Below are 18206 nucleotides of genomic sequence, written 5' to 3' on the forward strand. Positions count from 1 at the left end.
TAAGTTCTTTAGTATTTTAATATATTCAAGACATCAATATCAAGTCAAACAAATCCAATTTTATTGGTCACATACACATATTTAGCAGATGTTATTGCGGGTGTAGAGAAATTCTTGTGTAAAGTATCAATAAACATAGAAACAGATTTATGACAAACTGGATTTCCTTCACAATAAGACTACAGATAATAGAAAGACTACCTTAATATTAGAAATATACTGATTATATATTTATGCCTTAGGCAACATCTAGTGGGAAAATATGGATGATATCCATTAGATTCCGGTTAGACACTACAAATCTATATTTATAGACACCAGATAGTGAAACTGCGCAGTCAGGCTGAAATGATTACTGACTGTGAAGGAGTAGCCTTCACTGTAAAATGAATGAATGTATTTATATATCTAGGATCCTAGCTAAATTGTCAATCCATTATAACGTGCAAATCCAATAAACTCATCTTTATTTCATCAGCACAACCTTTAACTGTTGGTTTGAACGTTCAAATGAGTGACATGTCCCTTTATTGTCAGCTGACTGCTTGCGAGCCTTGCTAATACGCTGATTGCACACACCTGTGGCCTCCTGCCTGAAACGCTTCAGTTTGTTTAAATGGAGGATGGCATTCAGTGTGTGAGGGACTGCAGGCATGTTGTTAATAAAAATAAACTATTTATGATATCACCATCTCTGTCTCATCAACGTGAGGGCATTATTGCACACCGACGGTCAGGTCCAATGGAGAATAAAACATTAAAAAATGTTATACCAATGCAATTGCTCAGATAAACAAAATATAACAATACAAAAAAACTTTTTTTAAACAATGGATATAAATGATCACTAGTTTTAAAAAGTCACCTTGCGAGGAGAATGCCACAGGGCCTTTCTCTAAAATGTTTTATGAGATTGACACATTGGGAGGGATCTCAGACTATTCCTCCATTCAGAATCCTTCCAGATCCTCGATATCCTTCATCTGCCCTCTTCAATTTAAACCAGTCCGGAGACTGATGTTGATTTTTGTGGTCAATTAGCCATTACTTTGTGGATTTTGATGTGTGCTTGGGGTTATCATCTTGCTGGAAGATCCACTTGTGGCCAAGTTTCAGCATCCTAGAAGAGGCAATCAGGTTTTGGGCTAAAATGTCCTTGTACTGGGTGAAGTTCATGCTGCCGTTGACCTTAACAAGGGCCCCAGAACCAGTGGAAGCAAATTAGCCCCAATAACATCAAAGATCCACCACCATATGGAACAGTAGGTGTTTTTTTCTCTTCATATGCATCATTCTGTGGAAGCCTAGGGCTTTATTGTAGTGTCATCTGACCATAGCAAAGGTTCCAAACCAACTGCCAATGCCGTTTAGCAATCTCCATTTGTTAGATGACATGACAATTGAGCTCTTTGGCCACGCACACCAGTTAATTGACCACACAAATCAACATTTTGCAATGGCCATCAGTTTCTAGACTTGAACCACACTCCTCTGTATGGAGGAATGGTCCAATTTCCCTCCCAATGTGTTCTCCAATCTCATCAAACATTATAGAAAAAGGCTCAGTGTCGTTATCCTCGCAAGGAGAGGTATTGAAAACAAGTGTGGCAATAATTTTGACCTCTCTTTTTTGGAGAAAAAAATATTACTTGATAAACAAAATCTCTTTCTCTGAGCAACTGTATTAGTATAAAATAGAATTTTCTCATTTTTGAGCATACATTATAGCTCAGTACTTGTTATACAGTATTTGCTCATCTTTATCAAGGGTGCCAATAATTTTCCTGACAGTACATTCCATCTTGGCACGTCATAAAATTGACATTTTTAACCGTCACAAAACAGAAACAAGCTCTTTGGAATAAGACTACATCCCCAACTACCAACTATTTTCTGGCAGCAAGGCCCACTAGGTGACTCTTCCATGAGACGTTGATGCTAAATGCAGAAGTGAGCAGAGCAGCGGATTACAGCTGCAACAAGCCCGGAAATAATCAAGAAGAAAAAGCAGCAATGCATGGTTGAAAATATAAGTGAATCTTCAGTTTAAAGCAACAGAAAACATTGTGAGCATAGTTGATAAAATTCCATACTAAAATGAACCGATTGTAAAGTTCTTCGCCTCTGATAATCTCCAGCCCCATTAAGTGCCCTTACCAGAGATAATACCACAATCTCAAACAAATATCAGGACTGGAAATGTAAAATCATTCACATTCTCATACCTCTCATATTGCAAACTCATCAAACATCTACCCTGCTTGATGACACTTATTGTAGCCTTAGTACAGACATCCCATCCATCAACAGCAAGAGTGGGGGGTCTGGCTGTGCGTGCTTAATGTGTGTCAGAGGATGTGCGCTTAAATAAATGGACAGCTTCTGTCTCCTCCTGTCTGTCCAGTATCCACTCTCCCCTTTCAATCCCTATCTGACTTAGAGGATCCATATTGTGTCTGTGACCGACGGACGACAACTCTAGTCTCAACAGTGAACCTTTCCTCTGGCTCCCTCTGCTGGCTCAGTGTGTGAAGTATCCCAACTGGTGCATCTTGTGCAGGAGGTTGTGCATGAGGTCAAAGGTGGTGAAGCTGACCCCCACAGCGATAGGCCCTTTGATCCAGTTCATACTGAGGCCCTTGTAGAGTCCACGCACCACACCCTCCTGCACCACGATCGCTTTCATGGTGTTCAGGACGCTGCCGTACTGTTGGCCCGTCACCCCGGCCGTCTGCATGCGTCGGCGAACCACGTCCAGCGGGTAGGAGGCCGACTGGCCGAGTAGGCCAGCACACGCGCCAAATGCCAAGCGCTCGTAGGAGTACGGCTGGGACCGCCTAGTCCTCTCTGAAGAAAGGAATGGGATAAGGAGAGAAAGAGAGATCCAATTAAGCCCTTAATCAAAAAGCTAATCATTAAATTAAGACAGTTGTAAAAGAAAAAGGAGGCTGTACCTGCATGCAGTTTCTTGAGGGTCTCATATGTGAAGAAGGTGATTCCTGAGTATGGGATCACTCCCAGGATGGTCGGGCAGAAGCCTCTGTACAGGGTCTTAATGCCCTCCTCCTGCGTAATGCGCACAAACACGTGCATAATGTTGCTGTACCTGTAGGGAAGAAAGAGAAGAGTAGGATATTAACCAAGGATAAAAACATGACCTATATTACCCTATATACCTGTTAAACTTTCAATAAGTGGGGAAAGGGGGAACCACGTTCAGGCAGGGCTCGAAATTAACATTTTTCATTGGTAGCAATGGTGCACCCAACTTAAAGTTAGGAGCACCACATAAAAGTTAGGAGCGCCAGAAAATAAGATTTTTAAAAAAATGTATTGAGATACAGCCTTTATTGGGCCTATATGAAGTCTAGTTACTTTTGAAGCACTTGTTTTGTTTTTACTTTTACACAGGGGAGCCCAATTGAGACCAGGGTTTCATTCACAATGGTGCCCTGAGTACAAACATTTTCACAATCAATAAAATGAACAGAAGAAAAAAACTACAAAAAAGGTACAATACTACACTTATACCATTACAAAAAAATTGAAACAAGTGCAATCCTCAATGAATTCCTTTAACACCAGAGTCCTAAACTGCCCTAGCAGCAAAAGGCACTCAAGATACAAGGAATTTTGCAGGTTATTCGAACAATGAAGGGCACTGAAACTAAAGGAAGATTGACTTAAATTGGTCAAGCGGGTTTGGTAGCTCATTCTTTAGCAATGAAGTTAGGTAAGTTGGAAGCTTGTGTAGTAGGGCTTTGGAAACAGAAAGGGAGCAATGAATTGATCTGCGGCACTTTAATGGGGACGAGCTAACCTTTTGTTACAGGGCGCCGTGGTGAGTATTCAAACTGTCACCAGTGATAAAACTAATGGTGCTATGGTAGACAGCATCCAAAGGTTTAAGAGTAGTGGCTGTTGCAATCTGGTAAACGGTGTCACCAAAATCAAGAACTGACTGTACAATCTGCTTCCTGCTATTTAGGGAGAGGCAAGATCCCAATTTTTTTTTTTTAAAGCCCCCTATAAATCTCAGCTTTTTAACTAGCTCATCTGTATGTTTTTAAACATTGTGACCTGTCCTCCACAATCACCCGACCTCCACCCAATTGAGATGGTTTGGGATGAGTTGGACCGCAGAGTGAAGGAAAAGAAGCCAACAAGTGCTCAGCATTTGTGGGAACTCCTTCAAGACTGTTGGAAAAGCATTCCTCGTGAAGCTGGTTGAGAGAATACCAATAGTGTGCAAAGCTGTCAAAGGCGGCTACTTCGAAGAATCTAAAATATATTTTGATTTGTTTAACACTTTTTTGGTTACTACATGTTATATCATAGTTTATGTCTTCACTATTATTCTACAATGTAGAAAATTGTAAAAATAAATAAAAACCCCTTGAATGAGTAGCTGTGTCCAAACTTTTGACTAGTACTGTATATACATACACACACAGTATTTATACTCTGGAGTCTGACATTACTCGTCCTAATATTGCTATATTTCTTATTATTTTACTTTTTAGATGTGTGTGTATGGTTGTGTATTGTTAGATATTACTGCACTGTTGGAGCTAGGAACACAAGCATTTCACTACAGCCACAATAACATCTGCTAAATATGTGTATGTGAACAATAAAATTAGATTTGAAGTGAATCAGGCCCTATGTTTAATTTTTATTAGTACATCATAGATGTACAGTTGAAGTCGGAAGATTACATACACTTAGGTTGGAGTCATTAAAACTCCACAAATTTCATGTTAATAAACTATAGTTTTGGTAAGTCAGTTAGGACATCTACTTTGTGCATGACACGTAATTTTACCAACAATTGTTTACAGACAGATTATTTCACTTATAATTCACTGTATCACAATTCCAGTGGGTCAGAAGTTTACATACACTAAGTTCACTGTGCCTTTAAACAGCTTGGAAAATTCCAGAAAATGATGTCATGGCTTTAGAAGCTTCTGATAGGCTAATTGACATCATGTGAGTGAATTGGAGGTGGACCTGTGGATGTATTTCAAGGCCTACCTTCAAACTCAGTGCCTCTTTGCTTGACATCATGGGAAAATCAAAAGAAATCAGCTTGCAAGCCGAAGAACACCATCCCAACCGTGAAGCACGGAGGTGGCAGCATCATTTTGTGGGGGTGCTTTGCTGCAGGAGGGATGGTGCACTTCACAAAATAGATGGCTTCATGAGGATGGAAAATTATGTGGATATATTGAAGCAGCATCTCAAAACATCAGTCAGGAAGTTAAAGCTTGGTCGCAAATGGGTCTTCCAAATGGACAATGACCCCAAGCATACTTCCAAAGTTGTGGCAAAATAGCTTAAGGACAACAAAGTCAAGGTATTGGAGTGGCCATCACAAAACCCTGACCTCAATCCTATAGAACATCTGTGGGCAGAACTGAAAAAACATGTGCGATCAAGGAGGTCTACAAACCTGACTCAGTTACACCAGCTCTGTCAAGAGGAATGGGCCAAAATTCACCCCACTTGTTGTGGGAAGCTTGTGGAAGGCTACCTGAAACGTTTGACCCAAGTTAAACAATTTAAAGGCAATGCTACCAAATACTAATTGAGTGTATGTAAACGTATGACACACTGGGAATGTGATGAAATAAATAAAAGCTGAACTAAATCATTCTCTCTACTATTATTCTGACATTTCACATTATTAAAATAAAGTGGTGATCCTAACTGACCTAGAACAGGGAATTGTTACTAGGATTAAATGTCAGAAATTGTGAAACTGAGTTTAAATGTATTTGGCTAAGGTGTATGTAAACTTCTGACTTCAACTGTACATCATCATTCGTACATCATAGACATCAAAGGGTTGAAATAAAAAATAAAGTATATTAGTCTGTTAATGCATCATTCTCTACAATCTGTTTTGAGGTCATTAGATTTTCAGAGATGATCCTTTCAAACAGGTGGCCAAGCTGAGGCAAAATGCTTATTAAAAGCGTCACACATTTCTATTTAGTCTAGATTGGGTGCAGAGGCTGTCAAAACCTGCTGGGGAAAATGAGGGGGTGGAGTTTTGTTTTAAAGATTTGACCACTTTCCAGAAATTGGCTAGATTACCACCACTCTCAGATACACAATTCAAGAAGCATGTTGATTTTGTTATTTTAAACAGGGATAGACATCCATTTCTCCAATGTCTGAAGGACTGCCAATCAGAAGTAGAATCAGTCATCTGACCTTAACCCAAGCTACATTTCTTTCCTGTCATTTTTCAGACAACTCATGAGTAAACCATGGATCGCATCGGTCTGTTAACCTTTGTTTAGTTTATTATAAAAGCTAAAATAAATAATATGAATACCTGTCATTGAAATGACAAAGTCATTTGTGGAATAGTAGGTTTCTACATTGTGTATAAATCACTATTTTCCTATTGAGATTCATTACATTAAATTGTACACAGTCTCTTAAAAAAACGTAAGGTTTGTATTGACGATCATTGATCTCCTGAAGAATCTATCCGTTTCTACATTTTTCAAATGTTTGGACAAAGACAGTACAGTATGAAGATAGGCAGAAACTGCTTCTTCAATATAAATCCCAGATCACACTTGTAGGCGATGTCATGGCGAAGTTGGCTAGCTAAAACTCATGGGTAGAAACACGTCAGCGGGTCTAACTTCCGTATCAGGCCAAACTGTTCAGGCTGTCAAATCAAAGGCACTCCTCAATATAAAGTCATTTCTTGAGAAAATCACTTTCACACGGTTGGAGGAGTAACATGTTTAACTACTTAAGACATTCGCTAGAGTCTAGATTGTGTCTTTAGACTGAGAAAATTAACAACTATGGATGAATTTTTCACTTTTCTCATTGACTTCCCAAACCTTGGCCTAGTCTGCTTGGTCTGTTTCGCAAGTGTTCCCGGAGTTTCATGATTTTGCGCCTTTGGGCTTAGAAACGGTGTGGTTTTGAGTAGTTTTAGAATGGCCCACGAAATGGTTTGTGAATGTAAAATGTGGTCAATGCAATCCACTATAGAAATATACAAATGTTGAGGCGGTAATATAGGTCAGATCTTAGTTGGGTTAGAAGGAAGCCAGCTGATTTAATGTAGTAATGGTACAACCATGACGCTAACACATCTGCACTCGCTTGTTTCTTTAAGGCACTTGGAAACAACAATTATGGGAGATTTTGTTCATAGTCACACAGTGCTCCCAAAATAAAACTCCTGGTCACACAGCAAAATATTTGGCTGCATTTTTTGTCGCACTTTAGAGCCCCGTGTGCAGGTATGTTTATACATTCAAAGATGGACATTTATGGGTGTTATTGGAGAGCCCTACATTTGTCTGGGTGTCACTGCCATCCTGGCCCGCACCATGTCCAGGGGGTAGGTGAGCATGGCAGCTGTGGTGCCAGCCAACGACCCTGCCAGGAAACGTGGAAAAGGAGTAAGGGCTCTGAAACAGACAGATCAAATTACATTAGAGTGCAGCTATGGTTTCCACAACGGATATCATTGTATTATTATGATTTTTTTTTTTCACACTAGAGAAAATGGTTTGTTCTGTTCAAGAAAGATCACTGAAGGGTTGCCTTGGAGGCTGATGATGACCACCAGAGTTCAGAATGGTGCTACATTAACAAATCAAATCAAATTGTATTAGTCACATGCGCCGAATACAAGAGGTGTAGGCCTTACAGTGAAATGCTTACTTACAACCTAACCAACAATATAGTTTAAAAATTAAGAAATAAAAGGAACAAGTAATTAAAAAGAGCAGCAGTAAAATAACAATAGTGAGACTATATACAGGGGGTACCGGTACAGAGTCAATGTGCAGGGGCACCAGTTAGTCGAGGTAATTGAGGTAATATGAACATGTAGGAAGAGTTAGTGACTATGCATAGACAATAACAGAATAGCAGCGGCTTAAAGAAGGGTTGGGGGGCAATACAAATAGTCTGGGTAGCCATTTTGATTAGATGTTCAAGAGTCTTATGGCTTGGGGGTAGAGGCTGTTTAGAAGCCTCTTGGACCTAGCCTTGGCGCTCCGGTACCGCTTGCCGTGTGGTAGCAGAAAGAACAGTCTATGACTAGGGTAGCTGGAGTCACTGGCGTTCCTCTGAAACCGCCTGGTATAGAGGTCCTGGATGGCAGGAAGCTTGGTCCCGTGATGTACTGGGCCGTTCGCACTACCCTCTGTAGTGCATTGCGGTCTGAGGCCGAGCAGTTGCCATACCAGGCAGTGATGCAGCCAGTCAGGATGCTCTCGATGGTGCAGCTGTAGAACCTTTTGAGGATCTGAGGACCCATGCCAAATCTTTTCAGTCTCCTAAGGGGGAATAGGTTTTGTTGTGCCTTCTTCACAACTGTTTTGGTGTGCTTGGACCATGTTAGTTTGTTGGTGATGTGGACACCAAGGAACTTGAAGCTCTCAACCTGCTCCCCTAAAGCCCCGACAATGAGAATGGGGGGGTGCTCGGTCCTCCTTTTCCTGTAGTCTACAATCATCTCCTTTGTCTTGATCACATTGAGGGAGATGTTGTCCTGGCACCACACGACCAGGTCTCTGACCTCCTCCCTATAGGCTGTCTCGTTGTTGTCGGTGATCAGGCCTACCACTGTTGTGTCATCGGCAAACTTAATGATGGTGTTGGAATCGTGCCTGGCAGTGCAGTCATGAGTAAACAGGGAGTACAGGAGGGGACTGAGCACGCACCCCCGAGGGGTCCTTGGTTGAGGATAAGCGTGGCGGATGTGTTGTTACCTTTCCTTACCACCTGGGGGCAGCCCATCAGGAAGTCCAGGATCCAGTTGCAGAGGGAGATGTTTAGTCTCAGGGTCTTTAGCATATTGATGAGCTTTGAGAGCACTATGGTGTTGAACGATGAGCTGTAGTCAATGAATAGCATTCTCACATAGGTGTTCCTTTTGTCCTGGTGGGAAAAGGCAGTGTGGAGTGCAATAGAGATTGCATCATCTCTGTTCTAAATAGCTGTGGATCTTTTAGGGCGGTGTGCAAATTCGAGTGGGTCTAGGGTTTCTGGGACAATGGTGTTGATGTGAGCCATGACCAGCCTTTCAAAGCACTTCATGTTTACAGACGTGAGTGCTACGGGTTGGTAGTCATTTAGGCAGGTTACCTTAGTGTTCATGGGCACAGGGACCATGGTGGTCTGCTTGAAACATGTTGGTATTACAGACTCGGACAGGGAGAGGTCAGTGAAGACACTTGCCAGTTGGTCAGCGCATGCCCGCAGTACACGTCCTGGTAATTAAATCTGGCACTGCGGCCTTGTAAATGTTGACCTGTTTAAAGGTCTTACTCACATCGGCTGCGGAGAGTGTTATCACACAGTCGTCCAGAACAGCTGGTGCTCTCATGCATGTTTTAGTGTTATTTGCCTCGAAGCAAGCATAGAAGTAGTTTAGCTCGTCTGGTAGGCTCATGTCACTGGGCAGCTCTCGGCTGTGCTTCCCTTTGTAGTCTGTAATGGTTTGCAAGCCCTGCCACATCTAAGGACCGCCAGAGCCGATGTAATACAATTCAATCTCAGTCATGTATTGACGCTTTGCCTGTTTGATGGTTCGTCAGAGGGCATAGCGGGATTTCTTATAAGTTTCCGGGTTAGAGTCCCAGCTCTAGCCTTTAGCTCAGTGCGGATGTTGCCTACAATCCATGGCTTCTGGTTGGGATATATACGTACAGTCACTGTGGGGGCGACGTCATCGATGCACTTATTGATGAAGCCAGTGACTGATGTGGTGTACTCCTCAATGCCATCGGAAGAATCCCAGAACATATTCCAGTCTGTGATAGCAAAACAGTCCTGTAGCTTAGCATCGGCTTCATCTGACCACTTTTTTTTTTGACCGAGTCACTGGTGCTTCCTGGTTTAATTTTTGCTTGTAAGCAGGAATCAGGAGGATATAATTATGGTTAGATTTGCCAAATGGAGGGTGAGGGAGAGCTTTGTACACATCTCTGTGTGTGGAGTAAAGGTGGTCTAGAGTTTTTCCTCCACACATTTAACATGCTGATAGAAATTTGGTAAGATGGATTTAAATTTCCCTGCATTTAATTCCCCGGCCAATAGCAGCGCCGCTTCTGGATGAGCGTTTTCCTGTTTGCTTATGGCGGAATAGAGCTCATTGAGTGTGGTCTTAGTGCCAGCATCGGTCTGTGGTGGTATGTAAACAGCTACAAAAAATACAGATAAACTCTAGGTAGATTGTGTGGTCTACAGCTTATCATGAGATACTCTACCTCAGGTGAGCAAAACCTCAAGACCTCCTTAGATATTATGCACCAGCTGTTGTTTACAAATACACATAGTCCGCACCCCCTTGTACCAGACGCCGCTGTTCTATCCTGCCATACAGTGTATAACCAGACAGCTGTATGTTGATAATGTTGTCGTTTAATGTCCCGTTGGTAGTTTAATCTTCCTCCTAGGTCATCAATTTTATTTTTCAATGATTGCATGTTAGCTAGAAGAATGGAAGGCAGTGGGGGTTTATTCGATTGCCTACGAATTCTCAGAAGGCAGCCTGACCTCCGTCCTCTTTTTCTCTGACTTCTCGCAAATAACGGGGATTTGGGCCTGTTCCCGGGAAAGCAGCATGTCCTTCACTTCGGGCTTGTTAAAGAAAAAAAAAGCTTCTGCCAGTTCGTGGTGAGTAATCGCTGTTCTGATGTCCAGAAGTTATTTGCAGTCATTAGAGATGGTAGCAGCAACATTATGTACAGAATAAGTTCAAAAAGAAGTTACAAACAACGCAAATAAATGAATAAAAAAAAAAACACATTCTGTTAGGGGCACGTAAAACATGAGCCATCTTCTCCGGCGCCATGATACATATGTGTATTCTCAAATATTTTTACTGAGGGGTATTTTACTCACTTTCCCTGGAAGCCATAGTATCCCCCCAGGATTCTCTTGTACTGGTCGTGGGAGCAGAACTGGATGGCAGCGTAGGGGATAACCCGCACCATGGTGGCAGAGTTGCCCCTCCACAGACTGAGGAAGCCATCTTTCATGTATGTACAGTAGAGGAGTCTGAAGGCTTCCTGGAGGGGGGGGGACACAGCAACACAACACCCTTAACACTAACTCAACAAGACATTCGTGGTCCTGAACTAGAGGTCAACAGATTAATCGGAATGGCTGATTAATTAGGGCCGATTTCAAGTTTTCATCACAATCGGAAATCGGTATTTTTGGACACCGATTTGGCCGATTTAGTCAGTTAAGAACAAATTCTTATTTTCAATGACGGCCTAGGAATGGTGGGTTAACTGCCTCGTTCAGGGGCAGAACGACAGACTTTCACCATGTCAGCTCAGGGAACCAATCTTGCAAACTTACAGTTAACTAGTCCAACGCTATAACCACCTGCCTCTCGTTGCACTCCACGAGGAGACTGACTGCCTGTTACGCGAATGCAGTAAGCCAAGTCAAGTTGCTAGCTAGCATTAAACTTATCTTATAAAAAACAATCAATCAATCATAATCACTAGTTAACTACACATGGTTGATGATATTACTACTTTATCTAGCGTGTCCTGTGTTGCATATAATCTGACTGAGCATACAAGCATCTGACTGAGCGGTGGTAGGCGGCAGCAGGCTCGTAAGCATTCATTCAAACAGCACTTTTGTGCGTTTTGCCAGCAGCTCTTCGTTGTGCGTCAAGCATTGCGCTGTTTATGACTTCAAGCCTATCAACTCCCGAGATGAGGCTAGTGTAACCGATGTGAAATGGCTAGCTAGTTAGCGGGGTGCCGCTAATAGCGTTTCAAACGTCACTCGCTCTGAGACTTGGAGTGGTTGTTCCCCTTGCTCTGCATGGGTAACGCTGCTTCGAGGGTGGCTGTTGTCGTTGTGTTCCTGGTTCGAGCCCAGGGAGGAGCGACGGAAGCTATACTGTTACACAGGCAATAAAGTGCCTATAAGAACATCCAATAGTCAAAGGTTAATTAAATACAAATGGTATAGAGAGAAATAGTCCTATAATTCCTATAATAACTACAACCTAAAACTTCTTACCTGGGAATATCGAAGACTCATGTTAAAAGGAACCACCAGCTTTCATATGTTCTCATGTTCTGAGCAAGGAACTTAAACGTTAGCTTTCTTACATGGCACATATTGCACTTTTACTTTCTTCTCCAACACTTTGTTTTTGCATTAAACCAAATTGAGCATGTTTCATTATTTATTTGAGGCTAAATTGATTTGATTGATGTATTATATTAAGTTAAAATAAATGTTCATTCAGTATTGTTGTAATTGTCATTATTACAAAAAAAAAAAAAAAAAAAAAAAAAATGTTGATTAATCTGCTTTTTTTTGGGTCCTCCAATTGTTTTTTAATTTTTTTAAAATTTATTTTACCTTTATTTAACCAGGTAGGCAAGTTGAGAACAAGTTCTCATTTACAATTGCGACCTGGCCAAGATAAAGCAAAGCAGTTCGACAGATACAACGACACTGAGTTACACATGGAGTAAAACAAACATACAGTCAATAATACAGTATAAACAAGTCTATATACAATGTGAGCAAATGAGGTGAGAAGGGAGGTAAAGGCAAAAAAGGCCATGGTGGCAAGGTAAATACAATATAGCAAGTAAAACACTGGAATGGTAGTTTTGCAGAAGAATGTGCAAAGTAGAAATAAAAATAATGGGGTGCAAAGGATCAAAATAAATAAATAAATTAAATACAGTTGGGAAAGAGGTAGTTGTTTGGGCTAAATTATAGGTGGGCTATGTACAGGTGCAGTAATCTGTGAGCTGCTCTGACAGTTGGTGCTTAAAGCTAGTGAGGGAGATAACTGTTTCCAGTTTCAGAGATTTTTGTAGTTCGTTCCAGTCATTGGCAGCAGAGAACTGGAAAGAGAGGCGGCCAAAGAAAGAATTGGTTTTGGGGGTGACTAGAGAGATATACCTGCTGGAGCGTGTGCTACAGGTGGGAGATGCTATGGTGACCAGTGAGCTGAGATAAGGGGGGACTTTACCTAGCAGGGTCTTGTAGATGACATGGAGCCAGTGGGTTTGGCGACGAGTATGAAGCGAGGGCCAGCCAACGAGAGCGTACAGGTCGCAATGGTGGGTAGTATATGGGGCTTTGGTGACAAAACGGATTGCACTGTGATAGACTGCATCCAATTTGTTGAGTAGGGTATTGGAGGCTATTTTGTAAATGACATCGCCAAAGTCGAGGATTGGTAGGATGGTCAGTTTTACAAGGGTATGTTTGGCAGCATGAGTGAAGGATGCTTTGTTGCGAAATAGGAAGCCAATTCTAGATTTAACTTTGGATTGGAGATGTTTGATATGGGTCTGGAAGGAGAGTTTACAGTCTAACCAGACACCTAAGTATTTGTAGTTGTCCACGTTTTCTAAGTCAGAGCCGTCCAGAGTAGTGATGTTGGACAGGCGGGTAGGTGCAGGTAGCGATCGGTTGAAGAGCATGCATTTAGTTTTACTTGTATTTAAGAGCAATTGGAGGCCACGGAAGGAGAGTTGTATGGCATTGAAGCTTGCCTGGAGGGTTGTTAACACAGTGTCCAAAGAAGGGCCGGAAGTATACAGAATGGTGTCGTCTGCGTAGAGGTGGATCAGAGACTCACCAGCAGCAAGAGCGACCTCATTGATGTATACAGAGAAAAGAGTCGGTCCAAGAATTGAACCCTGTGGCACCCCCATAGAGACAGCCAGAGGTCCGGACAACAGACCCTCCGATTTGACACACTGAACTCTATCAGAGAAGTAGTTGGTGAACCAGGCGAGGCAATCATTTGAGAAACCAAGGCTGTTGAGTCTGCCGATGAGGATGTGGTGATTGACAGAGTCGAAAGCCTTGGCCAGATCAATGAATACGGCTGCACAGTAATGTTTCTTATCGATGGCGGTTAAGATATCGTTTAGGACCTTGAGCGTGGCTGAGGTGCACCCATGACCAGCTCTGAAACCAGATTGCATAGCAGAGAAGGTATGGTGAGATTCGAAATGGTCGGTAATCTGTTTGTTGACTTGGCTTTCGAAGACCTTAGAAAGGCATGGTAGGATAGATATAGGTCTGTAGCAGTTTGGGTCAAGAGTGTCCCCCCCTTTGAAGAGGGGGATGACCGCAGCTGCTTTCCAATCTTTGGGAATCTCAGACGACACGAAAGAGAGGTTGAACAGGCTAGTAATAGGGGTGGCAACAATTTCGGCAGATAATTTTAGAAAGAAAGGGTCCAGATTGTCTAGCCCGGCTGATTTGTAGGGGTCCAGATTTTGCAGCTCTTTCAGAACATCAGCTGAATGGATTTGGGAGAAGGAGAAATGGGGAAGGCTTGGGCGAGTTGCTGTTGGGGGTGCAGTGCTGTTGACAGGGGTAGGAGTAGCCAGGTGGAAAGCGTGGCCAGCCGTAGAAAAATGCTTATTGAAATTCTCAATTATGGTGGATTTATCAGTGGTGACAGTGTTTCCTATCTTCAGTGCAGTGGGCAGCTGGGAGGAGGTGTTCTTATTCTCCATGGACTTTACAGTGTCCCAGAACTTTTTTGAGTTAGTGTTGCAAGAAGCAAATTTTTGCTTGAAAAAGCTAGCCTTGGCTTTTCTAACTGCCTGTGTATAATGGTTTCTAGCTTCCCTGAACAGCTGCATATCACGGGGGCTGTTCGATGCTAATGCAGAACGCCATAGGATGTTTTTGTGTTGGTTAAGGGCAGTCAGGTCTGGGGAGAACCAAGGGCTATATCTGTTCCTGGTTCTAAATTTCTTGAATGGGGCATGTTTATTTAAGATGGTTAGGAAGGCATTTTTAAAAAATATCCAGGCATCCTCTACTGACGGGATGAGGTCAATATCCTTCCAGGATACCCCGGCCAGGTCGATTAGAAAGGCCTGCTCGCTGAAGTGTTTCAGGGAGCGTTTTACAGTGATGAGAGGAGGTCGTTTGACCGCTGACCCATTACGGATGTAGGCAATGAGGCAGTGATCACTGACATCTTGGTTGAAGACAGCAGAGGTGTATTTAGAGGGGAAGTTGGTTAGGATGATATCTATGAGGGTGCCCGTGTTTAAGGCTTTGGGGAGGTACCTGGTAGGTTCATTGATAATTTGTGTGAGATTGAGGGCATCAAGTTTAGATTGTAGGATGGCTGGGGTGTTAAGCATGTTCCAGTTTAGGTCGCCTAGCAGCACGAGCTCTGAAGATAGATGGGGGGCAATCAGTTCACATATGGTGTCCAGAGCACAGCTGGGGGCAGAGGGTGGTCTATAGCAGGCGGCAACGGTGAGAGACTTGTTTTTAGAGAGGTGGATTTTTAAAAGTAGAAGTTCAAATTGTTTGGGTACAGACCTGGATAGTAGGACAGAACTCTGCAGGCTATCTTTGCAGTAGATTGCAACACCGCCCCCTTTGGCAGTTCTATCTTGTCTGAAAATGTTGTAGTTTGGAATTAAAATGTCTGAATTTTTGGTGGTCTTCCTAAGCCAGGATTCAGACACAGCTAGAACATCCGGGTTGGCAGAGTGTGCTAAAGCAGTGAATAGAACAAACTTAGGGAGGAGGCTTCTAATGTTAACATGCATGAAACCAAGGCTATTACGGTTACAGAAGTCGTCAAAAGAGAGCGCCTGGGGAATAGGAGTGGAGCTAGGCACTGCAGGGCCTGGATTCACCTCTACATCGCCAGAGGAACATAGGAGGAGTAGAATAAGGGTGCGGCTAAAAGCAATAAGAATTGGTCGTCTAGAACGTCTGGAACAGAGAGTAAAAGGAGGTTTCTGGGGGCAATAAAATAGCATCAAGGTATAATGTACAGACAAAGGTAAGGTAGGATGTGAATACAGTGTTGGTAAACCTAGGTATTGAGTGATGAAGAGAGAGATATTGTCTCTAGAAACATCATTGAAACCAGGAGATGTCATTGCATGTGTGGGTGGTGGAACTAATAGGTTGGATAAGGTATAGTGAGAGCAGGACTAGAGGCTCTACAGTGAAATAAGCCAATAAACACTAACCAGAACAGCAATGGACAAGACATTTTGACATTAAGGAGAGGCATGCTTAGTCGAGTGATCAAAAGGGTCCAGTGAGTGGAGAGGTTGGTTGAGGGTCACGGCGATTTAGACAGCTAGCCAGGCCATCGGTAGCAAGCTAGCATAGGATGGAGTCTGTTGTTAGCCACCTCTTGCGTTCGGTCAGTAGATTAGTGGGGTTCCGTGTGGTAGAGGGGATTAATCCAAATCACACAACAACAACAAAAATAAGAACAATAGATATAGTTATAGAGGCCCGAGAAGAAAACATAATAATAATAAAAATAAATCAATTGTCCGATTGTCTATTCAGATAGCAGCCGGTAAGACAGCTAACGGTTAGCGGGCCGCAGATGGGCGTTCAGGTAACGTCGCGACGGAGGAGCCAGCCGGATCTCCTTCAGGTAGATAACGTCGGCAGTCCAGTTGTGAAGGCCCGGTGGGGCTCCGCGTAGGCAGCAAAACGGGTCCGGATAGGTGACCGCAGCCCAGGAGTGAACGATGGAACTCAGGAGTGATTGACGGAGCTGGCTAGCACCGGAACAACCGATGCTTGCTCCGGAATCGACGAAAGCCGATTGTCACACGGATAGCAGCTAGCTAGCTGTGAGATCCGGGCATGAATGTCCAGAGAGCAGTCGAAATCCAGGGACATGGAGAGAAAAATTGGTCCGGTATGTTCCGTTCCGAGCCGCGCTGCGCCGTACAAAACTGGCGATAGATTTTCGATAGATTTTCGAGCCAAAGGATAGCCGATGACTACAAACCGTGGTTAGCTGAATACTAACGATTTGCCAGTAAAGAAGCTAACTAGCTTCTGATTAGCTTCTGGATTAGCTTCTGGGCTAGCTTCTGGCTAGTTTCTGGCTAGCTTCTTGGAGGATTACAGATCTGAGGTAAATAATACTTTTTTATAAATATAAATTGGTGAGGCGGGTTGCAGGAGAGTGTTTTGAAGATGAGTTGATGGAAAATAAAAATAAAATGTATGTGAAAAAAGTTGTAAATATATATATATATATATATATACACAGGACACGACAAGACGAGGACAAAAGACGTCTGAACTGCTATGCGATCTTGGAGAGCCAAGAGCCAAACCTAATGATGTAATCGGTATCGGCGTTGAAAAATCATAATCGGTCGACCTCTAGTGTGGAATATGCTAAAAAAAAAAAAAAATCACACATGTACGTGTGTGAAATAGGAGAAATATAAGCACCTACCAAATTATTTGTACTATTATTAGTGGTCCAAGCCCTGAAAGGGATGGAACCCTATTATAATTGCTATGATTAATATTACATTTATACATTTTTTTTCCTATTTTTGGAGAGCCATAGCTCTTAAATGGTAAGACCTACAAACTTGGTGGGAGGTGTAAATTGGTGGCCGAATACATCTGGTTACACGTGGTGTAATGGTGGCGCTACAAATGGTGGCGCTACAAACAACATTTGACTTCAAAAGGTTTTACATTTTTAACAGCATCTCCTCAGAGACCACTAAACCGATTTCTCCAAAACTTGGTGTAAAACATCTATAGACCAAGATTTGTAAATGTATTATAAATTAAGTTGATATCTTAAACGTCATGGCCGCAGTGAGCCAATGAAGTTGAGTGAGGTTGGGCCTGACCATTTAAGTCGCTCTTGGAGGGAATGGACTAAGGATGTTAATGGTTAACCATTAAATTCGTTAGCCGCCGAAAAAATATATTTGACCATGCTTATCGGTTTATAGGTTAATTTGCATAATTGTGTGGAATTTAATTGGCGACTTTGTATTTTCGTTAGTCGTCATGCGTCTTATCACACGCGCACAGCATACACAGCCTAGTTTGAGGAGCGGAATGGCCTATCACCTGTCAGAGCAGCTCCTCAAAAAGCTGGTACTGGAGTGAAACATGCTTTTTATAACCCAGTCATTGCGCAAAATATTATAATTCTAAATGCAATTGCGTGTTAAAAACTTTTTTGATGGCCACGATTAAAAAAGCTACTATTTTTATTTCTCAATCTCAACTTGGAATTAAAGCGCAACTCCCATTCGTCATTCGAGTGCATAAGCTATAGTCAATGGTAAGCAGAGTCACCCACCACTTTACAATGTGACCTTGAGGCAGTATAGTTGTTTGAAACCTGAACGTTTTACTTTACCTCATATAATGAG

General features: G+C 42.4%; 1 protein-coding gene across 2 annotated transcripts in view; it reads right to left on the reverse strand.

Moving 5' to 3' along the window:
* LOC110524252 (mitochondrial coenzyme A transporter SLC25A42) overlaps positions 1-18206 on the reverse strand; it is a 23425-nt gene continuing 5219 nt past the window's right edge. For both annotated transcript variants that reach the window (XM_021603729.2, XM_021603730.2), the window contains exons 5-8: positions 10900-11066; positions 7335-7451; positions 2955-3106; positions 1-2847 (exon numbers count right to left, since the gene is read on the reverse strand). In XM_021603729.2, coding sequence (XP_021459404.2) covers positions 2522-2847; positions 2955-3106; positions 7335-7451; positions 10900-11066 — 762 coding nt within the window. In that variant the 3' untranslated portion in view covers positions 1-2521. The remainder of the gene's footprint in view (positions 2848-2954; positions 3107-7334; positions 7452-10899; positions 11067-18206) is intronic.

This window comes from Oncorhynchus mykiss, chromosome 5 (assembly GCF_013265735.2).
Source record: "Oncorhynchus mykiss isolate Arlee chromosome 5, USDA_OmykA_1.1, whole genome shotgun sequence".
Taxonomy (NCBI): domain Eukaryota; kingdom Metazoa; phylum Chordata; class Actinopteri; order Salmoniformes; family Salmonidae; genus Oncorhynchus; species Oncorhynchus mykiss.